The sequence below is a fragment of the Thalassophryne amazonica genome, chromosome 17 (genome assembly GCF_902500255.1).
Source record: "Thalassophryne amazonica chromosome 17, fThaAma1.1, whole genome shotgun sequence".
Taxonomy (NCBI): Eukaryota; Metazoa; Chordata; class Actinopteri; order Batrachoidiformes; family Batrachoididae; genus Thalassophryne; species Thalassophryne amazonica.
Window position 1 is genome coordinate 32,658,107 of NC_047119.1, and position 23,431 is coordinate 32,681,537.

The following is a 23,431-nucleotide window of genomic DNA, read 5'->3' on the forward strand; positions in this document are numbered from 1 at the left end:
GATAAGCACATCAGCTCTGTCATCAGGGCCAGCTTCTTTCAGCTGAGGACTCTTTCCAAGATTAAATCTTATTTTACTCAACTTGATTTTGAAAGAGCTATCGATGCATTTACGTCACGTCTGGATTATTGTAATGCTCTCTATGTTGGGCTGGACCAGCACTCCCTACAGCGCCTGCAGAGTGTACAGAATGCTGCAGCCCGCCTTTTGACTAAAACAAAGAAGCATGAGCACATCACCCCTGTGCTCTGCACCTTACACTGGCTCCCTGTCGGCTTTCGTGTTAAATATAAAGTTTTGCTGATTGTTTTTAAGTGTCTGCACTGTATAGGCCCAATGTATCCGAGTGAGCTCTTGCAGCCGTACACTCCACGTAGGGCTCTGAGGTCAGCTGACCAGCTTCTCCTGGCTGTTCCTAAAGTCAGGCTTAAATCCAGAGGTGATAGAGCCTTTTTTTGTCGCAGCACCATGACTCTGGAACGATCTTCCACTGACTGTCAGGTCCTCAGAGTCTGTGGGACAGTTTAAGTCCAGACTGGAAACTCATCTCTTCTCCCTGGCTTTCAACACTGGCTAAGTGGTATATGCTTTGCTCTGCTATTTTGCTCTGTATTTTTAGATTTATTTATTTATTATTGTTTTCCTTTGTTAATATTTTACACTTTTGTATTATTGTGAAGCACTTTGATCAGCTGCAGCTGTTTTAATGTGCTATATAAATAAATTTGAATTGAATTGAATTTGAATTGAAGAAACTGGCAATGCTACAACATGTCTGCTGTCTAATTATTGCTCATAATGAGGAAAACTTGAATGCAGGTTTGATTTCCTTCACAAAAGCAGTGCCATTTGTGGTTCATTTTGAGACAAACACAAATGAATAAATGAATGAATAAAAAATATGAATGGAGTTTAAAGAAATCTGGTGCAAGGGTAGACTTTGGGTCACAGAAACTGATTAGATTTTAAGGTGAATAAGACTGGGATGTAGAGATAATGGTTTTAATTATTCTGCAACATGTCCTGCTGGTTTCCATGTCATTTGTAGTTTGGTGAAACAGTGCTCCCTACTGGCACCACTGTGTGACACAAGATAAATGTTCTGCCTTTATTACCGTGTTAAATTTCAGAATAAATTTCAAGTGTCGTGCCAAGCAGCAAAAAAAAAAAAACACAACAACCAACCAACAGTTCCTTCTTTTTATTCCAGAGCGTGGTCTTTCAGGTGGAGAGCATTCTTTCTTATGAAGACTGTTTTTCTCATTCAGAGCTGCTGCTGCTTCTCCTCCTCTGGAGTGTGAATCACAGCTTCTCATGCGTGCCAAAGGTGCCATCTTGTGGCCATAGATGATAATACAGTACTTTTTCCATATACAAGTCACAGAGCATCCCAAACTAATTTAACTAAATGTGACATACTCTGGAAATGTATTTGTAGTTGTTACGGCTGTAAAATGATAGATTTCTAATAATAAACGGTATAGTATGAATTCCAACAGGCGTGATGTGCTTGTCTCACAGTCATGTTGAATTTCACTTCCAGTTGCATTTTCGTATTAAGTACGTCTGCTCTGCAACTCGTACTGGAGTACGATGGCACCCAATGACAGCCACAAGAGTGGCTGTCATTGAAATATTGTATAATTTCCAGTACACTTGTATCACCATAAGTTTAGGAAAGCTGTTGCATGGGGCATTCTCACCTGTGAAGCAGCGCTGTGGCTGAGGAGGTAGGTGAGATGGAGCCCCGGCCAGCAGGGGCTCCAGGCACTCAGTTCCCTGTGGAACCCGTTTGGGGTCCCAGTCTCCAGAACAGAACATCTGCACAGTCTTTCCCATAGAACTGTGGATCTCACACACCGCTGCAAAAACCACACAAACACACAAAAAACACGCTCCATTAAATCATGTCAATGTCATAACCCCAACCTGAACATAGACTAATTGTTGAAGTACCAGAAAATTAGAGTAATTACAGAACAACCAACAGAGAATAGAGAGAAAAAGGAAACAACTGAAATTAAAAGAAGAAAAAAAAAACCTTCTCTACAGTCAGCTGTGGCTTAATTTAAAAGCCTGAATGGGATGTTGACTCACTACTAAGGCTTAAATATCGACTTGGTTTGGCCTATACAGGAGCAAAGAGTCTGCAATTCTAATGACTTAAAAGCATAAAGCACACAACACATACAGGATTCACTATCAATCCTCTATAAAAACAATCCATCTTTGCAGCTGCTGACATCCGAGCTTTTTGACGAGGCAGCCCCTAATTTAACTCCAACTGCACATTAAGATGCAGCACTTTAAACATGATCAGTTCACTACAACGTCAGGCAATATAGGACACGTTTACAATGTAGTTTACAACATCATGTCCAATAGTCCCTGCAACTTTCACCTTCACCTGTTGTAAAAACACCTCGAATATAGCTTTTGGTTAGAGTTCGGTGACAATATATTATTTATAAATTTGCCCACATTTTAGCGCCAATTCACAATACAACAAAATAATGTCTTATTGTCTTTATCTGTCATTTTTACCCGAGGCCAAAATATGGCTATCGGGTATTACAAAGACTTTACGTCCAGCTGTCTTTGCACAACATAACTCCAGTCCTATTACTGCCAGGGTCTTCAAATTCACAGGGAACACTCTCGGGACACAGACTTTGGACAAGTTCAAAGATAGCTAATGGGCCTTTCACAATGAATGCGTCATTCGATCAGTTTGATGGATTTGCAATAGTCACAGTTTGTTGCCTCACTAATCTGAAAATAATTGAATCTGAACTCTATTTCTGAAGAAATATTTTATATATTAAAATTTTCATTAATGAGATTTTATAAAAAAAATTCAAGTGTTCTTTCTGGACCTTCGGCAGACAGTTTGAGTCTCCTGGTTTGTGTAACAGAAAATAATTACAAGTATATAAACTATAAGTATTGAGTGTAATCTTATACATAAAATTAAAGATTGCACAAAACATTATTAGCATTTTCCTCCCATTATGCAACTGCACAGCATTCTGTAAATATTTGATAAGAAGCTATCACTTTTTGTATCACCTTCAGACAGTCTTTTCTTCGGCAAACTCAGCTCTAAACATTACACATTAAGCACGACAACATTCCTTGACTTCATTCTTCAAAGTTCATTTCTGCTCAACTGCAGTGATGCTGAACAGAAATGCTGCCTTCAAACGCATTTATCTTTTATGAACTCTGATGCTTCAACTCTGAACCACTCACCATCTTCAGAGCAGAACACTCTTGCTGCCTAAAGTGGCTCTGTGAAGAGCCGGTATCGCAGACCAAATGGTCCACCCCTAAAAATCGGTCCGCCCTTTGCATCTGCGCCTGCGTGATTTCGGACCAGAGTAGCACGTCTGAGATGGAGTCTCTTCACCCAAAGCAATGAAATGGATTAATGGGATTATTAACCATCAGATGACAAGGTAAAACCTCTTAAATCATTTTAAAGTCATTTTTAAGCAGAAACTTGATGAAATTCCGTGAGACTGAAATGACTGACGCGCAGTGAACGCATCAGCTCACAGCTTGTTTAGCCACGGTGCTCTGATCGCTTCCACCTTGAAATAATGCTGAATTTATGTTGAAATGATTGTTGTACTAAAGCTTCAGATATCTGTCGCTGAGATAGATGATGACTGGAGTGCAGTCTGAAGCAGAAATGAGGTGTTAATCCGTGAACCGCATCATCGGGGGGATCGATTTTTTAGGGGAGCCATTCGGTCGGCGCCACACGGCAGTCAAATATTCCACATTTATGACCAAAATATTGACAATATGATGATGTCTGGGTGCTGACTTTTAGCAAAGAGCCTCGTTGGAGCACAACAGCAGGATCGAGCATTACTGATGGGCAAGTGACGCACGAGAATCATTTTCTCAGCCACTAAAGAGTAATAAACAGAAAATCATGGCATTTCAGTGAACCATAATTTAATCTACCTGATGACTGAAGATTGTTCTTTTGGCTGCTCCTGTTAGAGGTCATCACAGCAGATCATCTGTCTCCATCTCACCCTGTCCTTTGCATCTTCCTCTGTCACACCAAACACCTACATGTCCTCCCTTAGGAACTTTCTCTTTGGCCTCCCTCTTCTCCTCCTGCCTGGTGGCTCCATCCTCAGCATCCTTTTCCCTATATACCCTGGGTACCTCCTTTACATGTGTCCAAACCAGTGGTGGGCACAATTCCGATAATCCGATAACAGATAATTATCAAAGATAATGTTTTCATTATCAGATTATCTTTTTAGATAACTTTAAAAACCATTATCGGACTAATTATCTTCCGATAAATTTTTGTCCGATAACTTTTAGACCGATAACATAGTAAACAAAGCTGAACAGCGGCAAACATTTTTAAAATTTAAAATCAGTTGAGCACCTACCTATTAAAAGTTTCCTAACAGATCTATAGTTCCACCCTTTGCAAACAGAAGAGAGCTGCTTCCAGGAAAAACTGCTCTATCCTCTACAGGCAAAGAAGAACTGGTCACAAAAAAACCAAACATTTCCTTTAACACCATACTGACATGCTGGCAATATCACCCAAGTCATCCAGAGGCATACATTTTTAACTTATGGTTCAAATTTTATGTTATTTAATGTTATTTAAAATTACTGTCATGTCTGAAGTTTTATAAAGTGAAAATATCAGATATATGTTTTAGTTTTAAAGTAATGTGCAAATTTTTAAGGTTTTAGTGAGCACATGCTGTGCCCAGCAGTGCATTATGGGTGGGATAGGGTAATCTCAGTACGTTCACGACAGGACAAATGCATTTCAGAGACTCTGTTTAGGCTCCACGGACAACAGCCTAAAACTCTCGTGAATATATTCTCTGGGTTTATAGACGACGTTATTGTATTTGCGTTTGCTAAATTCCACGCATCTTAAATGTAGCAGACACGGATTATCTGGAATTTTGTTTTGGCAAGTTTTCAAGACCTCTCCTGCCATCTACTGGCTAGTAGTGTTCATGGCAGTATTCGTCCTGAAGCTGAGCAGACACTGTATATTTTTAATCACTGTACTCTGTTTCAGTTCAAACTGTACAACAGAACCACACGATGTAAAAGTTCGAAGCGCACGATTTATGTTCTCACACACATTGTACGTTCAAAAACCACACGTCGAACTCATGTTTCCAGAAGCAAAACTTAAGCTTTTTTTTCAAACTTAATTTACAGAAACTCTCGATGGGAGACATCAAAGTTTAAAAACAAAACAACAACAACAAAAAAACATTACAAGACAGGTCTGCGGTGTTTGCACATGCATAGTGCGAGCGGTTGGATGCTTGTAGCTCTTCAGCAGCGGGATACCCTCATGACGGCCGACCAGAATAATATCAAACAGGTTTGATTGTCATCTGACCATACGATCTGCGATCAGGAGGTGGTTGTGAGATATTAAACGCAGCTTGTTGCAGGACGCGCGATTAACCTGAAACTCGGTCCAAAAAAATTCTCACACAAATGAAAAATCATCTGAGAAAGGGCCAAAACTTGCACAGTGTAAAGCCAACATTTATGTGTCAAGACACTATTGAGTGCACGTTTTACAACATCATCAAACGTGCGCACGGCACTAATAAAATGAGCGCACATTCTCTCCACATGCAAAACATTTTGCCATGACACTTCCAGGGCTCTGTAAAAATGCCTGTTTTTACAAAGAAAAAATGGAATATTTTACAAAAGCACATTTATCTGTAAACACCAACACACGTCACATTAACGTGTTGGTTTACATAATGAATGACTGAACCAATCAGTGTTTAGTAGAGGCAGTTTTACCCAGAATCCTTTGCGATCTGTCTGTGTTTGTTACAAAACCTCAGAATTAGTGCATTATTCAACATTAAAAGATATACGTTATATTTTAACTTTGTACAAATGACAGAATTGACATTAATGGAGTTATTCTATCAGTATTAATGTTATTTATAAATCAAAACCATAAGTCAGCATGACTTTATTTTCCAAGACCTCCACGTTGTGATTGGTAGAGAGCTGGCTTTGTGGCTGCTCTCAGCTTGCTTCTGTGCTGGAAGCTGTGTAGTAAACAAGTGCTTCCAGCAGGTGGCAGGATGTTCAAACATAGAAGTGCGGGCTTATTGTTTGGTATCTTTTGTCGCTTTTGATGCTTCCAAAAGCGATCGTTGTGTTAAAACTCAAATTCAGCTTGTTAGTAATTGCAAATGTACCAGAGACAATACTGGAATTTATTGTTATCTGTAACTTCCGATACATTTTTGGGTGGTTTATCAGTTTATCTTTATCAAAGATAACTTTTCAGTTATCCGATTATCTGTTATCGAAGTTAATTTTTTGGTTATCTGTGCCCACCACTGGTCCAAACCATCTCAGTCTCACCGCTCTGACTGTGCTTCCAAACCGTCAGACCTGTACAGTCTCTCTGATACGTTCATTCCTAATCCTGTCCATCCTTGTCACTCCCAAAGAAAATCGCCACCACCTCGAAGCTGTACAACATAGCTGGTCTCACTACTGTCTTGTAAACTTTGCTTTTCACTCTTGCAGATACCCTTCTGTCACAAATCACTCCTGCCATCTTTCTCCATCCATTCCACCCTGCTTGCATGCTCTTCTTCATCTTTCTACCACACTCTCTCACTTTGGATAGCTGTATTTAAACTAATCTACCTTCACCACCTCTACGCCTTGCAACCCCACTATTCTACCGTGCTTCCTCTCATTCACACACACTGTTCTGCTTATACTGACTTTCATTCCCCTTCTCTCCAGAGCATAACTCCACCTCTCCAAACTCATCTGGACATGCTCTCTACTCTCACTAGAGATCCCAATGTTATCTGCAAACGTATTGTCCATAGAGACTCCTGTCTGATCTCCTCTGTCAACCTGTCGGACACCCAATAATTCCAATTTATCAGGTGTAACTGCAAATCCCCTTTGGCTTCTCCCTTGTTTCACTCATACAGTACATCCAAGATGGATCTACTGTTGATTTGACAAGTTTTACACTGGATGCCCTTCCTAATGCAACTCCACATTACATGGAGAATGGGCAGGAGATGGTCTCGAACTGGGAACCGCCTGCACTGGAAACAAGCACACTAACTTCTTGTCCACCTCCAGTTTATCAGTTGCAACTATTTTATTTAAATTAATTATATTTCCATCAGTAGAATTTATTAAAGGCTACACTTTGCTTGTACTTGTTATGACACTGTAATGTACGCGTTTTGATTGCTAAAGATATCCTGCACATGGCTCACCATTGCTCAGCTCCGATCCAAAGACCACAGCCTTTGCATTGGAGATGGTGACACAGTGGACCAAAGCCTCGAGTCTCAGGTTGAAGTTGATTAGCGCTGCTTCGACTCCGATCTTGGCCATGCCGAGCCACAAGCCCACATACTGTGACCTGTTCTCCATGAAAAGTGCCACCACGTCCCCGTCCTGGAGAGAAACCACAAAATGAAGAATCTTGTCAAACTAAATGTCATAACCTCTGTTCCACATTTTCATTTTAAACAGGTCAACGTGCATGTACAGATACTGCGCTAACTGTAGCCTGTAAATATTATAAAAAAACAAACAAAAATACAAACACATGATCAGAGCCGATTCACCTGCACTTTAACATTTCAACACCACACAGTTCAAGTCTAATGCAAGGTGACATATTGCAGCCCAATTTTACACAAATGGTGCAAAAGATTTCAAGCATTCTGGAACAGTTATTTGAGTTTACGCCACTAGTTTACAGTGCTGATGAAAGTCTTGGTGTCATCCCCAGCCACATGTTCTGCCCCATCTCTAATTCATTAATTTTTGCTGTGGTGCATTTTGTCTCAAAGTAGTGCACCTACATGCAAGTTCAACCGCGGCTGTTCATAAATTTTGATATTTTATTCAGCATCCACCAACTATCCAGCAGGTGGCAGACCTGTATTTGGGATATTACATAGGCACAGCAAAGTTGCTCTTTAGGTCAGTGTGGTGCATCAAAGTTCACCAGACGCAATAGAGTTTGTCCTCATTATATGTTCTTTTAATCTGGAATGTTACAACATAATGGCATTTATTGTTTGATGTATTATCTGCATGTTATTTTAGACAGAATAACTCACTCTCCTACCCAGCTACACTCGTGTTCCAAGTCCTAGGGGAGCAGTTTTATCTACCTTTTACAGTGAAATATAGAATAAACTTTGAAGTTAAACATCCATAAAGCCACAGATAGATTAGATAACCCGCCTCCCAAATCCTTCCACCGATCACCACTAGATCTGGTGGAATCATCAGGAAAAAGGAAGTTCCATTAAATTTCAAAGTTGAGATTAGAGTCTGGATGTTTTGTAAACCTTCATTTACACAATGAAATGAGGCCTTGAAATTTCAAAGAATTACACTAATGTTCAAGATCACATCCATGAAAGTTAGTGGACTCACTCTTACTGTGTTGCATAACAAAATTGGGCCATTTTGTTTCCTCAAACATTTCTTTCGATTTCTCAGAAGCTGACACACTAACCTTGATTAAACTTTTCACTCACACATCCCATACTGAACAATAAGCAAGTGATGTTTCTGCTTCATCTGTAACATAAATTGCCCATTTATGTAGTGGTGATGTTCATGAAGCTTTTTTAAAAAATATATAGAGCATTCATGTTAATCCCGATTAAAAAGTATATGACACAATGCTAAAATGCCATAGGAGCATAAAAATAGGAAACCGAATGTGACCTTTTAACCTCTTAAAATAGGTCAAGGTTAGCCATCTTTGAACTTGTACAAGATCTGTGTCCCAAGAATGTTCTCTGTGAATTTGAAGACCCTGGCAGTAATAGGACGGGAGTTATACTGAGCACAGACAGACTTAAAGCCTTCCCAATACCAGATGGCCAGATTGTGGCCTCGGGTAAAAATGTACGATTGATCAGATTTGTCAGAAAAAATGTGCTCTGCAAGTGCCCTATTAGTTTTAATTTTATTTGTGTCGCTTTTAATTTTGCTCTTGCAGCAGTACAAACAGAAAAACACTGAATGCACAGTTATTTCTTCATGGATCATTTTACTCTTTATTTTCAAATCTAATTTATTTTTTTGTAACACTGGCTGCTTTTATCAGATGAGCGAATGCAGAAATTATTTTGCAGACCCACCTTGAATCCACGTTGCAGCAGCAGGTTAGCCACTCTGTTGGAGTATTCGTCCAGTTGTTGGAAGGTCCACCTCCCCCCGGTCCCTTCAAAAATCAGGGCCGTTTTGTCTCCCTGATGACGCACTGTTTCGGCGAAGATTTTGGGAATGGTGTTCTTCTGTCTGAGGTGCCGCCTGACATTCAGCTTCACCCGCAAAAGCACATATGCCGCACTGAAAGTACAAGACAAAATCATGAAGAAAATAATAATAATAATAATAATAATAATTCATTAAGATATCCATCCATCACTCCAACAGTCACATTACAGTGGAGCAGTAACTCCAGAAATGGAGTTACTGCAACAGTATTGACTTACTAGACCGTGGTCAGAGGTTTACATACACTCATTTCTTACTTTAATGTAATAGCAATATTGGGCATTCAATGATTTCATTGAACTGTTATGTTTATGTGGCAAAACTATTGGAAAGCATATATCATTAAAGGACATGTCGCATGTTTTATTAACGTCCCGTTAGCGAGACAACATCAAAGTATTATTTATATTGTAAGGCAAGGCCATACAATAATTACGTAAAAACCCCAACGGTCAAAACGACCCCCTGTGAGCAAGCACTTGGCGACAGTGGGAAGGAAAAACTCCCTTTTAACAGGAAGAAACCTCCAGCAGAACCAGGCTCAGGGAGGGGCAGTCTTCTGCTGGGACTGGTTGGGGCTGAGGGAGAGAACCAAGAAAAAGACATGCTGTGGAGGGGAGCAGAGATCGATCACTAATGATTAAATGCAGAGTGGTGCATACAGAGCAAAAAGAGAAAGAAACACTCAGTGCATCATGGGAACCCCCCAGCAGTCTAAGTCTATAGCAGCATAACTAAGGGATGGTTCAGGGTCACCTGATCCAGCCGTAACTATAAGCTTTAGCAAAAAGGAAAGTTTTAAGCCTAATCTTAAAAGTAGATGGTGTCTGTCTCCCTGATCCGAATTGGGTAGCTGGTTCCACAGGAGAGGAGCCTGAAAGCTGAAGGCTCTGCCTCCCATTCTACTCCCACAAACCCTAGGAACTACAAGTAAGCCTGCAGTCTGAGAGCGAAGCGCTCTATTGGGGTGATATGGTACTATGAGGTCCCTAAGATAAGATGGGACCTGATTATTCAAAACCTTATAAGAAGAAGAATTTTAAATTCTATTCTAGAATTAACAGGAAGCCAATGAAGAGAGGCCAATATGGGTGAGATATGCTCTCTCCTTCTAGTCCCCGTTAGTACTCTAGCTGCAGCATTTTGAATTAACTGAAGGCTTTTCAGGGAACTTTTAGGACAACCTGATAATAATGAATTACAATAGTCCAGCCTAGAGGAAATAAATGCATGAATTAGTTTTTCAGCATCACTCAGACAAGACCTTTCTAATTTTAGAGATATTGTGTAAATGCAAAAAAGCAGTCCTACATATTTGTTTAATATGCGCTTTGAATGACATATCCTGATCAAAAATGACTCCAAGATTTCTCACAGTATTACTAGAGGTCAGGGTAATGCCATCCAGAGTAAGGATCTGGTTAGACACCATGTTTCTAAGATTTGTGGGGCCAAGTACAATAACTTCAGTTTATCTGAGTTTAAAAGCAGGAAATTAGAGGTCATCCATGTCTTTATGTCTGTAAGACAATCCTGCAGTTTAGCTAATTGGTGTGTGTCCTCTGGCTTCATGGATAGATAAAGCTGGGTATCATCTGCGTAACAATGAAAATTTAAGCAATGCTGTCTAATAATACTGCCTAAGGGAAGCATGTATAAAGTGAATAAAATTGGTCCTAGCACAGAACCTTGTGGAACTCCATAATTAACCTTAGTCTGTGAAGAAGATTCCCCATTTACATGAACAAATTGTAATCTATTAGATAAATATGATTCAAACCACCGCAGCGCAGTGCCTTTAATACCTATGGCATGCTCTAATCTCTGTAATAAAATTTTATGGTCAACAGTATCAAAAGCAGCACTGAGGTCTAACAGAACAAGCACAGAGATGAGTCCACTGTCTGAGGCCATAAGAAGATCATTTGTAACCTTCACTAATGCTGTTTCTGTACTATGATGAATTCTAAAACCTGACTGAAACTCTTCAAATAAACCATTCCTCTGCAGATGATCAGTTAGCTGTTTTACAACTACCCTTTCAAGAATTTTTGAGAGAAAAGGAAGGTCAAGTGATGATTGACCCAGCTATCTTATTTTAAGTTTTATCTTGTAGAACTTACAATTAATGATTGTAAGTTCCTCCGCGCACATGCGCTAGTAATGACTGGTCTCTGATGTATTTTATTGCTAAATATTCCTCTCCCTGAGGCGAGTTAGCAGGTGCATTTCTGGAAAATGTCTTACTCTGCAATTCTTAGTGTGTGACATACATTTTAGAATGAGCAGAAATATCCCGATGGCCGACAGCTAGTTATGTCCAATAGTGAAGCTTCTGAGCTTTCCTTTGAATGTGATGGCTTGGATTTACAGAGGAGACGACACACTTCACCCCCAAACTCTTACCTTTTTCTGTCCTGGGTGTACCCTGCCTCACACTCTGACTGCTGGGATAGGCCCCAGCCCCCTGCAACCCTCAACTGGACTAAGCGGTTGAAAATGACTGTGAGTATCCTGGCATGATATGATCGAAACGAAAGGCACAATATAGAGCAGTTATGTCACTAGGATGAGGAGTTGAACAACCAGTACATATCTGCCTGTGTCCTTGGACAGGACACTTCATCTACAGTGTCTTCATCCACCCAGCTGTAAATTGCCTTTGCTGGTGAAGTAACCTATGTTAGATTGGTGTTCTATCCAGGAAGAGTTGTAGACTCATCTGCTTTATGCTCAGAACACTCAATCATACTCAACTTTCAACCATGTGGCTTGAGGTTTTGCTGAAGAATTCTGAGGTAGTCCTTCTCCTTATTTTTTCCATCCACTTTCTTCACTGACAAGTTCCATTGGCAGCAAGCATGTTGCCACCACCACCACCGTTGGTACAGAGTTCTTGGGTTGAATTCCTCACCTTGACTCCTCTAAAGATACCTCTGGCCACTGTGATCACACAGCTCTATTTGTAGTTCATCTTCGAACATAAAACTTTACCCTAGAATTTCCCCCCACGACTGTGTGCTCAGCTGCAAACTTTAGTCAAGCATGAAGGAAACAATTTTGGAGCAGGTGTTTTTTTTTGTTTGTTTGTTTTTTTTAAACGATACCCTTTCAGCCTGTAAACAATGATACTGGAGTTCCAGCAGCTTCCAGTTCCTGCCAGACCTGCACCTTGAACCAGACAGACCTGTGCTTTGATCAAGGCAGACCAGTGCCTTGAACCAGCCAAACCAGTTTGCCCTCAGCTCAAAGTGACAGTTTAGATGATCTTCAAAAGCTTGGCAAAGTGGCTACAACTACCAAAAACGTCTGTACAGTTGTTTGAACTGGTGATCTTGGAATCTAAACTTTAACAAGAGTCATCATGAGATGAAATATCCTCACAGTCCCCACAAATCAGTAAAACAAAGTGTTGGGGATCACCCAAGTACCCACCTATGCTAAGTATGAATGGACCTGGTCAACTGGTTCTTGAGATATTGTGCTAACAAGGATGGCCATGACAATATCTTCAATATCTCACTGTGACCTTGAAACTGACCAAGGTCAGTGTAATCGACTGGTGTCAGGGATCACCCAAGTATAGTAAAACACAAATATAATGGATTTGGGTGGACCAGCAAATTTTGTCCATTATAAATTGAAATCCGTTATATGTATAAAACAGATAAAATCTGTTATACGTATGTATGTAATGGATTAGTTACAGTCAGGAGCCGGCAAATGATCAACGGGGAATCCCCAGCACAAATCAGGCTTACGTATTTCCTTGATTAAGCACCTGACCTTGAATCAGGGCCTGCCTCATTTAATGGCGGGGTCAAAAATAAATCTGAGAAAAAAAAAAAAAAATGCCTGCCTTATATAAGCACCGGACATTATGTGCATATAAAGGGATGACATTTAGTCGAGTTACTCTCTATAACTCCGTGGCCATGCAATGATGTCTACGTGTGCGTGACCCTTTACAGTTCTCCGTCACGTTGGTGGTTAATGTAATTTATCGCAGGAACAGTGACTTTCCTCAACGTGAGCTGGTAGCATCTCTGCACACCTCTCAGACCCTGGACACACACTGTTTAAACTCCTCCCTTCCGGTCGATGTTGCAGAGCTCTGTACATCAAAGCAACCAGACACAGGAACAGTTTCTTTCCACAGGCCATCACACTGATAAACAATTTAATCTGCCAAAAAAACTCACCGATTCATATATCTCATGTACAACTTGAATCCGTTTGTTTCACACATTTTTTTTTTCTTATTGCACACTTTTACTGTGAATTATTTGGTGTATATTTATACATGCCGTACAGAGAGAATGCAGCTCAAACCGAAATCAAATTCCTTGTTTTCTTGTGGATACTTGGGGGCAGTCTATGGGAAATAGAGCCTTTTGCTATCATGCCCCGGTCCTGTGGAATGATCTCCCTGTACTAGTGAGGCAGTCAGACTCTGTGGAGACTTAAGTCACGTCTGAAGACGCATTTGTTTTCTATTTTATATGATTAATATACTGTTTACTATGCTTTTATTCTTTTTAACTTTTTGATCATGCTTTTAAACTTTTGATCATGGTCTTTGATTTTTTGATTTCATTTGTTTTGGTTTTTATTGTTGAGTTGTTTTATGTGAAGTGTTTTGAGACAACACTGTTGTGATTTTGCACTCTATAAGTTTAATAAATTGAAATTGAATTGAAATACTTGGCGAATAAAGGCTATTCTGATTCTGGATAAGTTTGTCCCTCAACGAGCTCCACTTCTTTATACAATCATCAACCTCCAAACCAGTGGTATGGTACGTGCAGTTTCTTTCCATGAATTGCAGGTCATTTGAGTGTCTTTGTAGTTTTTAGACTCCGTGTTGTAAAGTTGGTCTTATTTGCGGACTTGTCTGTCAAATGTATTTGATCCATGATTGAAATGTAACTGCCAGGCACACTGCAAAAACTTTTAAAATATGACGAGAGAAGGAGTGAAAGCAAAAAAAATGACCAATCACAGCCCTTGTGGTCTCTGTTCAGCAGGTGTGAGTCAGACTACGCAAAGGGCTGTGATCTAAAGTGGATGTCTTTGGTTCGCCACACTCAGGGATATGTGTGAAACTTACCACCATGTTACAGTGCAGGCAGCAAGCAGCATTTTGTTAATAATCGCCGGCATTGAATTACACCCTGCCTCATTTAGGCACCGGGTCTGAGCACGGTTTGAAAAAATAAACGGCTGGGCTTTTAATGAAGGAAATACGGTACCCACTTTCTTTGAACTGTCTCTTGTCAGTGCTTAACTTCATTTCATACCTCTTGCGACTGAACACGTCCAGACTGCTCTCTCCGGTACATGCAAGGGGTTTTTAATGGAAACAAATTGCGATGGAGCAGGACGTTTTGTCCGATGTGAGTGTAAATCAGTTATACAAAATCTGGTATATTATTGTAGTTTATTACATGGAAAACGACAAAAACATTGGGACTTTTGCTTTTGTCCAGTGAGTGCAAGTATCCGGTTTATACAATGACAATTTAGGAGAGTTTTACTGTACACTCTTATGCTAAATATGAATGACATTGGTCAACTGGTTCTTGAGATATCTCATTATTAAGGGTGGCAAGAACAAGATCTTGAATATCTCGCTGCGACCATGAAATTGACCCCAAGATCACCGTAATCGACAAAATCTGGTATATTATTGGAGTTTATTACATGGAAAACAACACAAAAACATTGGGACTTTTGCTTTTGTCCAGTGAGTGCGAGCATTCGGTTTATACAATGACAATTTAGGAAAGTTTTACTGTACACTCTCATGCTAAATATGAATGACATTGGTCAACTGGTTCTTGAAATATCTCACTATTAAGGGTGGTAATGACAAGATCTTGAATATCTCGCTGCAACCATGAAATTGACTCCAAGGTCACGGTAATCGACTGCTGTCTGGGGATCACCAAATTTCACCCTTATGCTAAATACTCTATGAATGAAATTGGTCAACTGATTCTTGAGATATCACGCTAACAAGCAAAAACGTACTGCTGATCACTATGTCCCCCTTGTATTTCATACCAGGGGGATAAAAATGATATAGCATGTCACGACATCAACTACACCACTTAACCACCTTGGGTCCTGAAGAACAATCACCCAGGCAGATAACCAGTCCATCCCTACATCTCGAAAGTAACAGTCCATCTGCCAAATTCTAGCTGCCGCCAATTAAAAATCCATGTTGTACAAACATTATGTGTCAGGGGGAAACAGTTCAAAGAAATCAATAAAAACCCTTAAATTTCCATAAGATTCATGTTGATATTTTTATGTAAACCTCTGATCAAAACTGTGAAGACTCTACTTAACCTTTCTAGCAGTCCATTGATTGTTTGAGCCCAACTATAAAACCTGCACTTTCATTTTTTTTTGGTCCTGACAAACTTCTTCTATTACAACACCAAAATCAGGATTGCCTGTGCATGCTATGTGAACCACGAAGTGACAAATCAAATTAATTACAAAACTAAACACATGCAACCTGTAGTTAATGTGCTCAGTAACTCAAACAAACTAAAACAGAACGATGGAAGAAATATCCCGTGAATCACTGCTGACCAATTAGGATCCACTGTGAGTTGCACAAAGCATAATGATGGAAGCCATAAAATATTACAGAAACGACTGAGTGGCTCCAAGGTGCAAAGTCTGATTGAATGGAAACCTCAGGCTAAATATTTTACATGTATTATCCAATGGTTTAGATAATGGATAATCTCCCGAGGTGAAGGTTATCGCTAAAACATCACAAAGAACTTTTACACCAGCTGTCGTTTAACTTTATCCTCAGGCTAGATTGTAGTAATGACACAATCATCATGTCACATTTTTGTTGTTCCAGATAAACAGATTATTTGAGGTTATCTTAGTCACTTAAAGCACTTTGAGCTCTACTACAATAAAGCTATGTAGACCTGACAATGACAAGAGGAATAGACAACATCTGAGGTGAACAATTCTGACTGATTGAACAATTTGGAAAAGGTTGTCAAGTGGAATCCAAAATGTGTTCCTGTCAAAACACTTAGACTGGACAGTATAATGTAATATTTAATCACAATTCTGCAAAAATATGTCTTTTGTATCCCATGGTTTGCAGATGACCATTTTTATACCATGTACTTCCACACATTACCTTATTTTTCATGGACAGTTTATAAAAAGGTTCTTACAATTTCCTGTTTTGTCATTACTGGTGGAGTTGAGGAAGTTAATCACACACACTAGTGGCCGTGGAAACCAACTGTAATTATTAACTTTACCCTTAAAAACCCATTCTCCTCCCTCTTCCTCTTTTGTCTGAAATGTTTAAGGCCACCTGCTCTGCATGTGGGAACGTTCTGAAGCGTGCACTGCTGCGGGCATGTGCAGCGGGTTGCTGACACTGAATCAACACTCGTTATTAGAATACTAGTGAAAGGTTCCCTGGCCTTGGCCAATCAACTGTTCAACACAGCTTTCACAGATGACAATCTACATTACCACGATAACAATGTGGAAAAGCAACATCTGTCAAAGTGTTGTTGAAGAACTTGCTGGTCAAGCCCAACGCCTCTTCCTCTATTTTTCTCCCAAGTCGAGCTGAGGAGGGAATCAAGCTTCAGAGTTTGTCATGGTGATGCCATAGTTTTACCACTATTGGTCAAAATCCGAAATCATTTCCAGGCAAGGTAAATTTTGATAATAATAATGGTGATATAAGACTGTAAATCCTTTATTTGAATGCCAAATATGTGCTGAAGAAAATCTAGTTTCCAACTTAAACCATTAAAATTTACATATACACACACACCCACACCCAAAGGGACTACACCTCTTAATTATACTTTTCAAAAGCTGGCAAATAAGCGTTCATTTGTCCTATTCTATTGCATTTTTACTCAGCTGACACCATTTTTTCCCCAAAAGTCCATTTATCAGAGTTTTCCTTGGCCACCATGGTAACTACTTAAAAATATATGGATGCACATACATTTCTTGCAGGTGAAAATATTTGTATACAATGCAGGTATTATGCACTGTTCAGGAACAGGGCTGGATAACAAATGGACAGACAGACCAAACTGGGATTAAAGGAGAACTAAGTAAGTTTGATCAGTTTTTTGCTGTTTCGTCTGTTTTTTTTTTTTGTTTCCTTTTTTTTTTTTTTATTACATTCTTACATTCCCCCTACAGCTTGGGAGTACGTATGTCACAATACTGTCATTAAAAACGCACTTGCTGGTGGACAGAGAGCTCCCATTCGCCCCCAAAACAAGCCATTTAACCATTACAATTACTCCCAAACTGTAAAATTAAGGTCAAAAAGTTACTTAGTTCCCCTTTAACCCTCTGGGGTCCGAGGGCATTTTTTGACAGTTCACTCGCCTGGCATAAATGTTTTATTATTGTTGTTAATAGCTCTCCCTGCATCCCACAATCAAGTTTTATGTCTCTTTTTTCAGGACAACCTGTGCGTTCAGAATATATATGTTTTTGTTGTGTTTTATAAGTGTAATAAAGGTTTACAATCAAAAATAGGCAAGGAAAAAATAAAGCGAAAAATTATTTTCCACACACATTTATTCAAAACACACAGCAAACTATAATAAACAACTATTTTGACACTTTATAAAGGTAATTTGAGGTCTTGTGTGAAAGACTGTACAACAAAAAGGTTCAAACAATAAACACAAATGCACATTTTGAACAATATATACAAAATAGTCTATGTGTTTTGTTGTCCATTGATATGGTAAACAGTGCTTTATGCCAAGAAAGCAACAGAGCTATCCAGTATCATTCACATGCAAACTAGTGGAGCAATCCTGATAGTTACACACTCTTTGTTGCGGTCATCAGAGGCTCTCTGTCTGCACCTGCTTTCACTGATCGCTGTGCGTCATGGCACAGGGCACACTGAGTATGTACTAATAGTATGTACTCATTGGAGCACCCAGGGGGCTATTCAAACGGGCCAACTAGTAACATATCACTCCTGAAAACGATCTTTGACTTTTCACGTGAGGTAAATCTGCCATACGAATGGATTCTGGAAAACCATGTGATGGTGAACCAATTCCGATTGGACACTCACACTGCGCACGTCATCACACAGCTTCTATGAGGAGTACAAAGATGGCCGATGGCTGGCTCAAAAGTCAGCAGAGTTAACTTTTCAGCAAAAAAAAAAAAGTAAGTTTCTATCTCATATCATTAAAAAGTTATTTAGAATTTAGTAAAGCATGGTCTTAGCCATCGTATATGACGGCGTCGGCCCCAGAAGGTTAACTGCAGATAGGAACTCAGAAAACCCAACTATAGTGTGAAAACTATCAATGAACCAAAAAGCCAGAATGTAAACCTGAAACTGATAAACTGTGGTGTGACTGGTGAGTAACACCCTGTTTGTAAACAGAAACAGAAATGACAGAGTGAAGTGCCACACACATTCACGCATAGTTAGCGTGATCCAGAACTAAAGCAGCACACAAGTGACTGCCACCAGAAACTGACACAAGCCCCAAACCCCACAACAGACAGAAAACAGACCGACTGTGAATCCCAGCATCAACATTATTTTCAGGTATGTTTCCCAGGTCACCATGGAAACCATTTATAGCTCATGTTACACACTATAGTTTACAGCAAAAGCCACCTTTATTAGCTTTGTAATGATATACAACCATGACTTGATATGTATTAAAGTAGTAATTTAAACCACTGTTTGTTGATGAGAAATTAATTCGTTAACTGAATGAAAATATTGTCCCGGTGCAACAAAAATCAAGAACAAGCAGATGGTGTTCGTACTTTTTATTTACAAACATCCATTATTTCGGACATCTATATTAACAAAATTTGATTCTGACCTTTAGCCTGTGCACTGCAGGGGTTCAAGGGGTTAAACGTGAATTTCCAGCTTGTTAAAATTAGCACTGGTGAAACTGTGTGCATATCGATATTAGATATTGTTCTTGTGAAAGTGTATTCTTCATTCATAACCCCAGCCTGACCTACATCTACACCTCGTGACAAAAACTGCGCAATTTACAGCAATCGATGATTTGTCCATTCAGACTTGTAAGTTATATGAAGCTCAATTTGGACTTTCTTTGTTATTAAGTTTGGCTATAGTAGAGAAAATTGACAACAAGGTCTGCAAAGCAGTACGTATGCAGACTGTGACAAAGACAAATAAATGGTTTACTCATTAAATTAGTTATTAAAGTGAATATCCATGTATGGACAACTATTTTGCAATATACTTTTTTCTTTCATAAATCATTTCCCAGGTGAGATTTATGCTGAAATCAAAATCACATGCACATAAAAAAAAAAAAATTCTGTGCTTACTGTATGTCTCTGCCAATTGTTTTGGATAAAATCTGCAAGAAGCTCCATCCGCCACTCCCCAGATAGAAGATCAGGATGCCCGGGAGAACCTGGTACCACGGCAGACCCGCCAGCACCCTCAGCACCAGCAGCATGGCTGTGCAGCACGCCAGGCGCAGCATCCTGGGGAGGAAAAAAAACTTTTTTTTAAAGTACATACTTATAAAAGACAATGAACAGCCTGGAGGCTCCAGAACATTCCACACCATGCGTGAGGTCAGCAGAGGTCAACATGCAGCCAACACTGGGTCCTAACTTGTTTTATACATTAAGGTTTGGTGGTTAATAAACACCTGTATCAGAGGCGTCTGGTTATGCGTTCTGTTGGAAAATAAGGAAAACATTTTTAGAATGTTACCAGTTAGAATTTGATGTGCAGATCTTGTTCCTATTTAATCCACCTACTTTGTCCTGGTTGACCAGGACTGATATTAAGAGTTTACAAACATGAAAAAAATATAAAACATGCTGTATGAAATGTTACAGTTGTGCTGATATAGTTTACACACCCTGTCAGAATTTTTGATTTTTTTTGGCCATTATTCAGAGAATATGAATAATAACACAAAAACTTTTCCACTCAGTTAGTGATTGTGTGAAGCAATTTATTGTCAAACAACTGTGTTTGCTCTTTTTAAAATCATAATGACAACCAAAAGACTATTTTCCAACATATGCAACTACTACTACTTTTAGACCAACTTTGATTTCAGTTAAATCTTGGTACTCAATTTAAACAGCAGCAAGCCACTGGCTGGTTTTGTACCCTTCCTGTGATATGTAATCCATTACAGCAAAACATTAATCCCCCCCACCCACCCCCAATTTTTGCTTTTTAATCCACTTAAAAGTGGACCGGCTGATCTGTAGAGGTTTCCTGGTGTTGCCTTCTTGTATTTCACAAAGAAATAATAACAGTTTCATTTGTTCCATGAGCTGAACTTTTATCACACGAAAGAAAAACAACTAACCAATATGGATTAATGACACAGTGAATCCAGGTTGACCTTCAGGTCACTTGTGCTGCACCGTTTATTCTGCTGAAATTGTAAATAACCTGCAGTACTGAAGACAAACAGACCGATTATTGTATTATATTTGTCAGATGGACAAACCACTGAGGTTACTCTTTATTGTGTTGAGGTAACGGTCTGCGGTGCCCTGTGAGAGCAGCAGAGGACAACACGTGTCCACATGAGTGTCTGGTGCTACCTGATAGGCAGAAAGATGAGACTAACCTGGGTTTACATCACTGTTTCCATATTATCTATTGATTAGCCTGTGAAGACAAACTGTGGACAACAATAGTACTCGGCAAAACTTTTGACACCACACTCTCTCTCAACAAAAAACCCCTGCTGTCTTTCATGTAGTTTTTCTCTTCAGTGTACCCCCATTAAAGATACCTACATACCTTAAAACTATAGGACCACCCACATTTCACTTCTCCTGAAATCCAAGTATTATAATGTCAGTTTATTTTTTTAAACATCTTGTCAAATTACACCTCATTTTAATCAAGAGAACATAATCTGAGTGGGGGGGATTCCATATTTTATTTTAAACGCCAACTGCAGGAGGACGTGTGTGTGTGTGTGTACGTATCCAAGAGCTTTTGAAGTTACCTTGATGCAATACATGATACTGAAATGTCTTGTAAATCACTTCAGAATTGTTACCAGGTTGCAAAAGCAGCATTTTTCATTTTAGAATGCTCATTTCTCACTAACTTTTACATAAAATATGAGAAACATATTAGACTGACAGCGAAACACTGCAGTTTCAGAGTATTTCCAACATGTTGGAGAAGGAGCCAGAGAGAGACAAGCCAGCACACGTCGCGGTGCCTCTCAACTGTGATTGCCTACTACCGTGTGCTTCCCATAATGCTTCCCTCAAGTCTGGGGGAGCCCCCACATGATCTATGATGTCACTGTCAGACTGTATTGGTCTTGCTGCCATACGCATTTCAAAGCTGTTCTGTTCTTTTGATATTTTACCCTTAAGGGGAACATTTTATTAATTTTTTCTAGACAACATGAATTTTGATTGTATTGGTAATGTCATATTATGAATCCCCTATTTAAAGGCTAATAAACAAAATTATTAGTGGTGCCAGTGAAAATTATTTTATGCCTTAAATCTTAAAAAGCTCAGTGGCCCTATACTTTTAAGCAAGATTAAATTAAAGGCTGATGACTTTGTAGGTATACTGAGCTGTGCATGACAACACAAGGAGAGATGCTAATAATCAAGAGTTGAATGTACTCCCTATTTTATAATCATAAAATCAACTAAGGTTTGCCTGAAATAAATAACATTTTTCAAGGTGAAAGGTGTTGTGATCACACATTTTATGTCCTCTGCCACCAGATGGAGTGGAGAAGTTTATGTCATGATTCCCATCTTTCAGGTCATTTTCAAACAGGAAAATAATGGACATATTTTCCCTCAATATTCTAGAGAGGTCACTGGGCCATGGAAGAATCCAATCAATTGGAATCTTCTATAGTAAATACTTGACATATAGAGAAGATTTTCATTGTTTCTGACTGCATGGAATTCTCCTACATGTGCAGAAAACTTTTGTTCAGCACATTTATTTCAGTTTTAATTTTAGTGGCCTGCATGTTCACAGGTGGTAGTAGAGTGGGGCTGCTTCCCCCCCAAAAAAGTTCAGTCGCTGCACCCTAACCCTGCCCTCCCAAAGAATTTGACACTTGGGATCACCTGAGTACTCACACCAGGCACATAACAGAAGATGCATTTATTTTTCATTATTCAGTTTTATATGTCATGCTGGCATGATTACAAAACGACAATTTCCATGTTGCATAACTAGGCCTTTTATGATGATCACAGTATCCCTTAATCATATCATATTATATATATATATATTACAAATAATGGATGGTAAGGAGTCCAACATAGAGAAATATTGGATGAAGTTATATTGGACTCTATAACTATATACACACACAGTTAGAAAAGTATCGGACCTTTTTATTTTTTGCAAAAACCTGATGGATTTGAATCACGTGTGCTTGCATGAGCCAACCTTGAACCTTCGTGCGCATGCGTGAATTTTTTCACGCCTGTCGATTGCGTCATTTGTTGGCAAGCAGCCTTTGTGTGAGGATGTGTGTTGTGCTCTCTGAGGTTTTTCATTGCAAGGAAAATGGCAGAACGACTGGAGCAGCGCTGCATCAAATTTTGCCACATATTGGGCGACAGCCAGGTGTGTGTGTGTGTGTGTGTGTGTGTGTGTGTGTGTGAGGGAACGAGAGCCTTTTCACTCTCACACCGTATTTGAGCAAACTTTGGAAACATGAAGGCTTTCAACTGTAAAATAAAGCCTATAAATGAATTTCTGGAGCTATGCAAGCAGAAGGAGCTCTTTTTATCTGAAGACTTTGACGAAGTTTTTTTCCACTGTGCTCTCTGAGCTGCCGATCACATTTTCCACTTGTCCCGGACAATAGGATAAGCGTTAATGTCAATGGTAGTATTTGGACATAAGGGGTGGTATGCATGGCTGAAAAAGAACACAGCATTCCAAGAAAAATGCTTGCTACCTACAGTAAAATTTGGAGGTGGTTCCATTGAGCTGTGTGGCCAGTGTAGGTACTGGGAATCTTGTCAAAGTTGAGGGTCACATGGATTCCAGTCAATATCA

The 23,431-nt window shown here is 39.4% G+C and overlaps 1 protein-coding gene across 1 annotated transcript in view; it reads right to left on the reverse strand.

Moving 5' to 3' along the window:
* Positions 1-23,431, reverse strand: part of slc27a4 (solute carrier family 27 member 4) — a 45,835-nt gene that overhangs the window by 17,336 nt on the left and 5,068 nt on the right. The window contains exons 2-5 of the mRNA XM_034193111.1: positions 19,717-19,878; positions 9,195-9,405; positions 7,299-7,482; positions 1,704-1,862 (exon numbers count right to left, since the gene is read on the reverse strand). Of these exons, the coding sequence (XP_034049002.1) occupies positions 1,704-1,862; positions 7,299-7,482; positions 9,195-9,405; positions 19,717-19,877 (715 nt within the window). The 5' untranslated portion in view covers position 19,878. The remainder of the gene's footprint in view (positions 1-1,703; positions 1,863-7,298; positions 7,483-9,194; positions 9,406-19,716; positions 19,879-23,431) is intronic.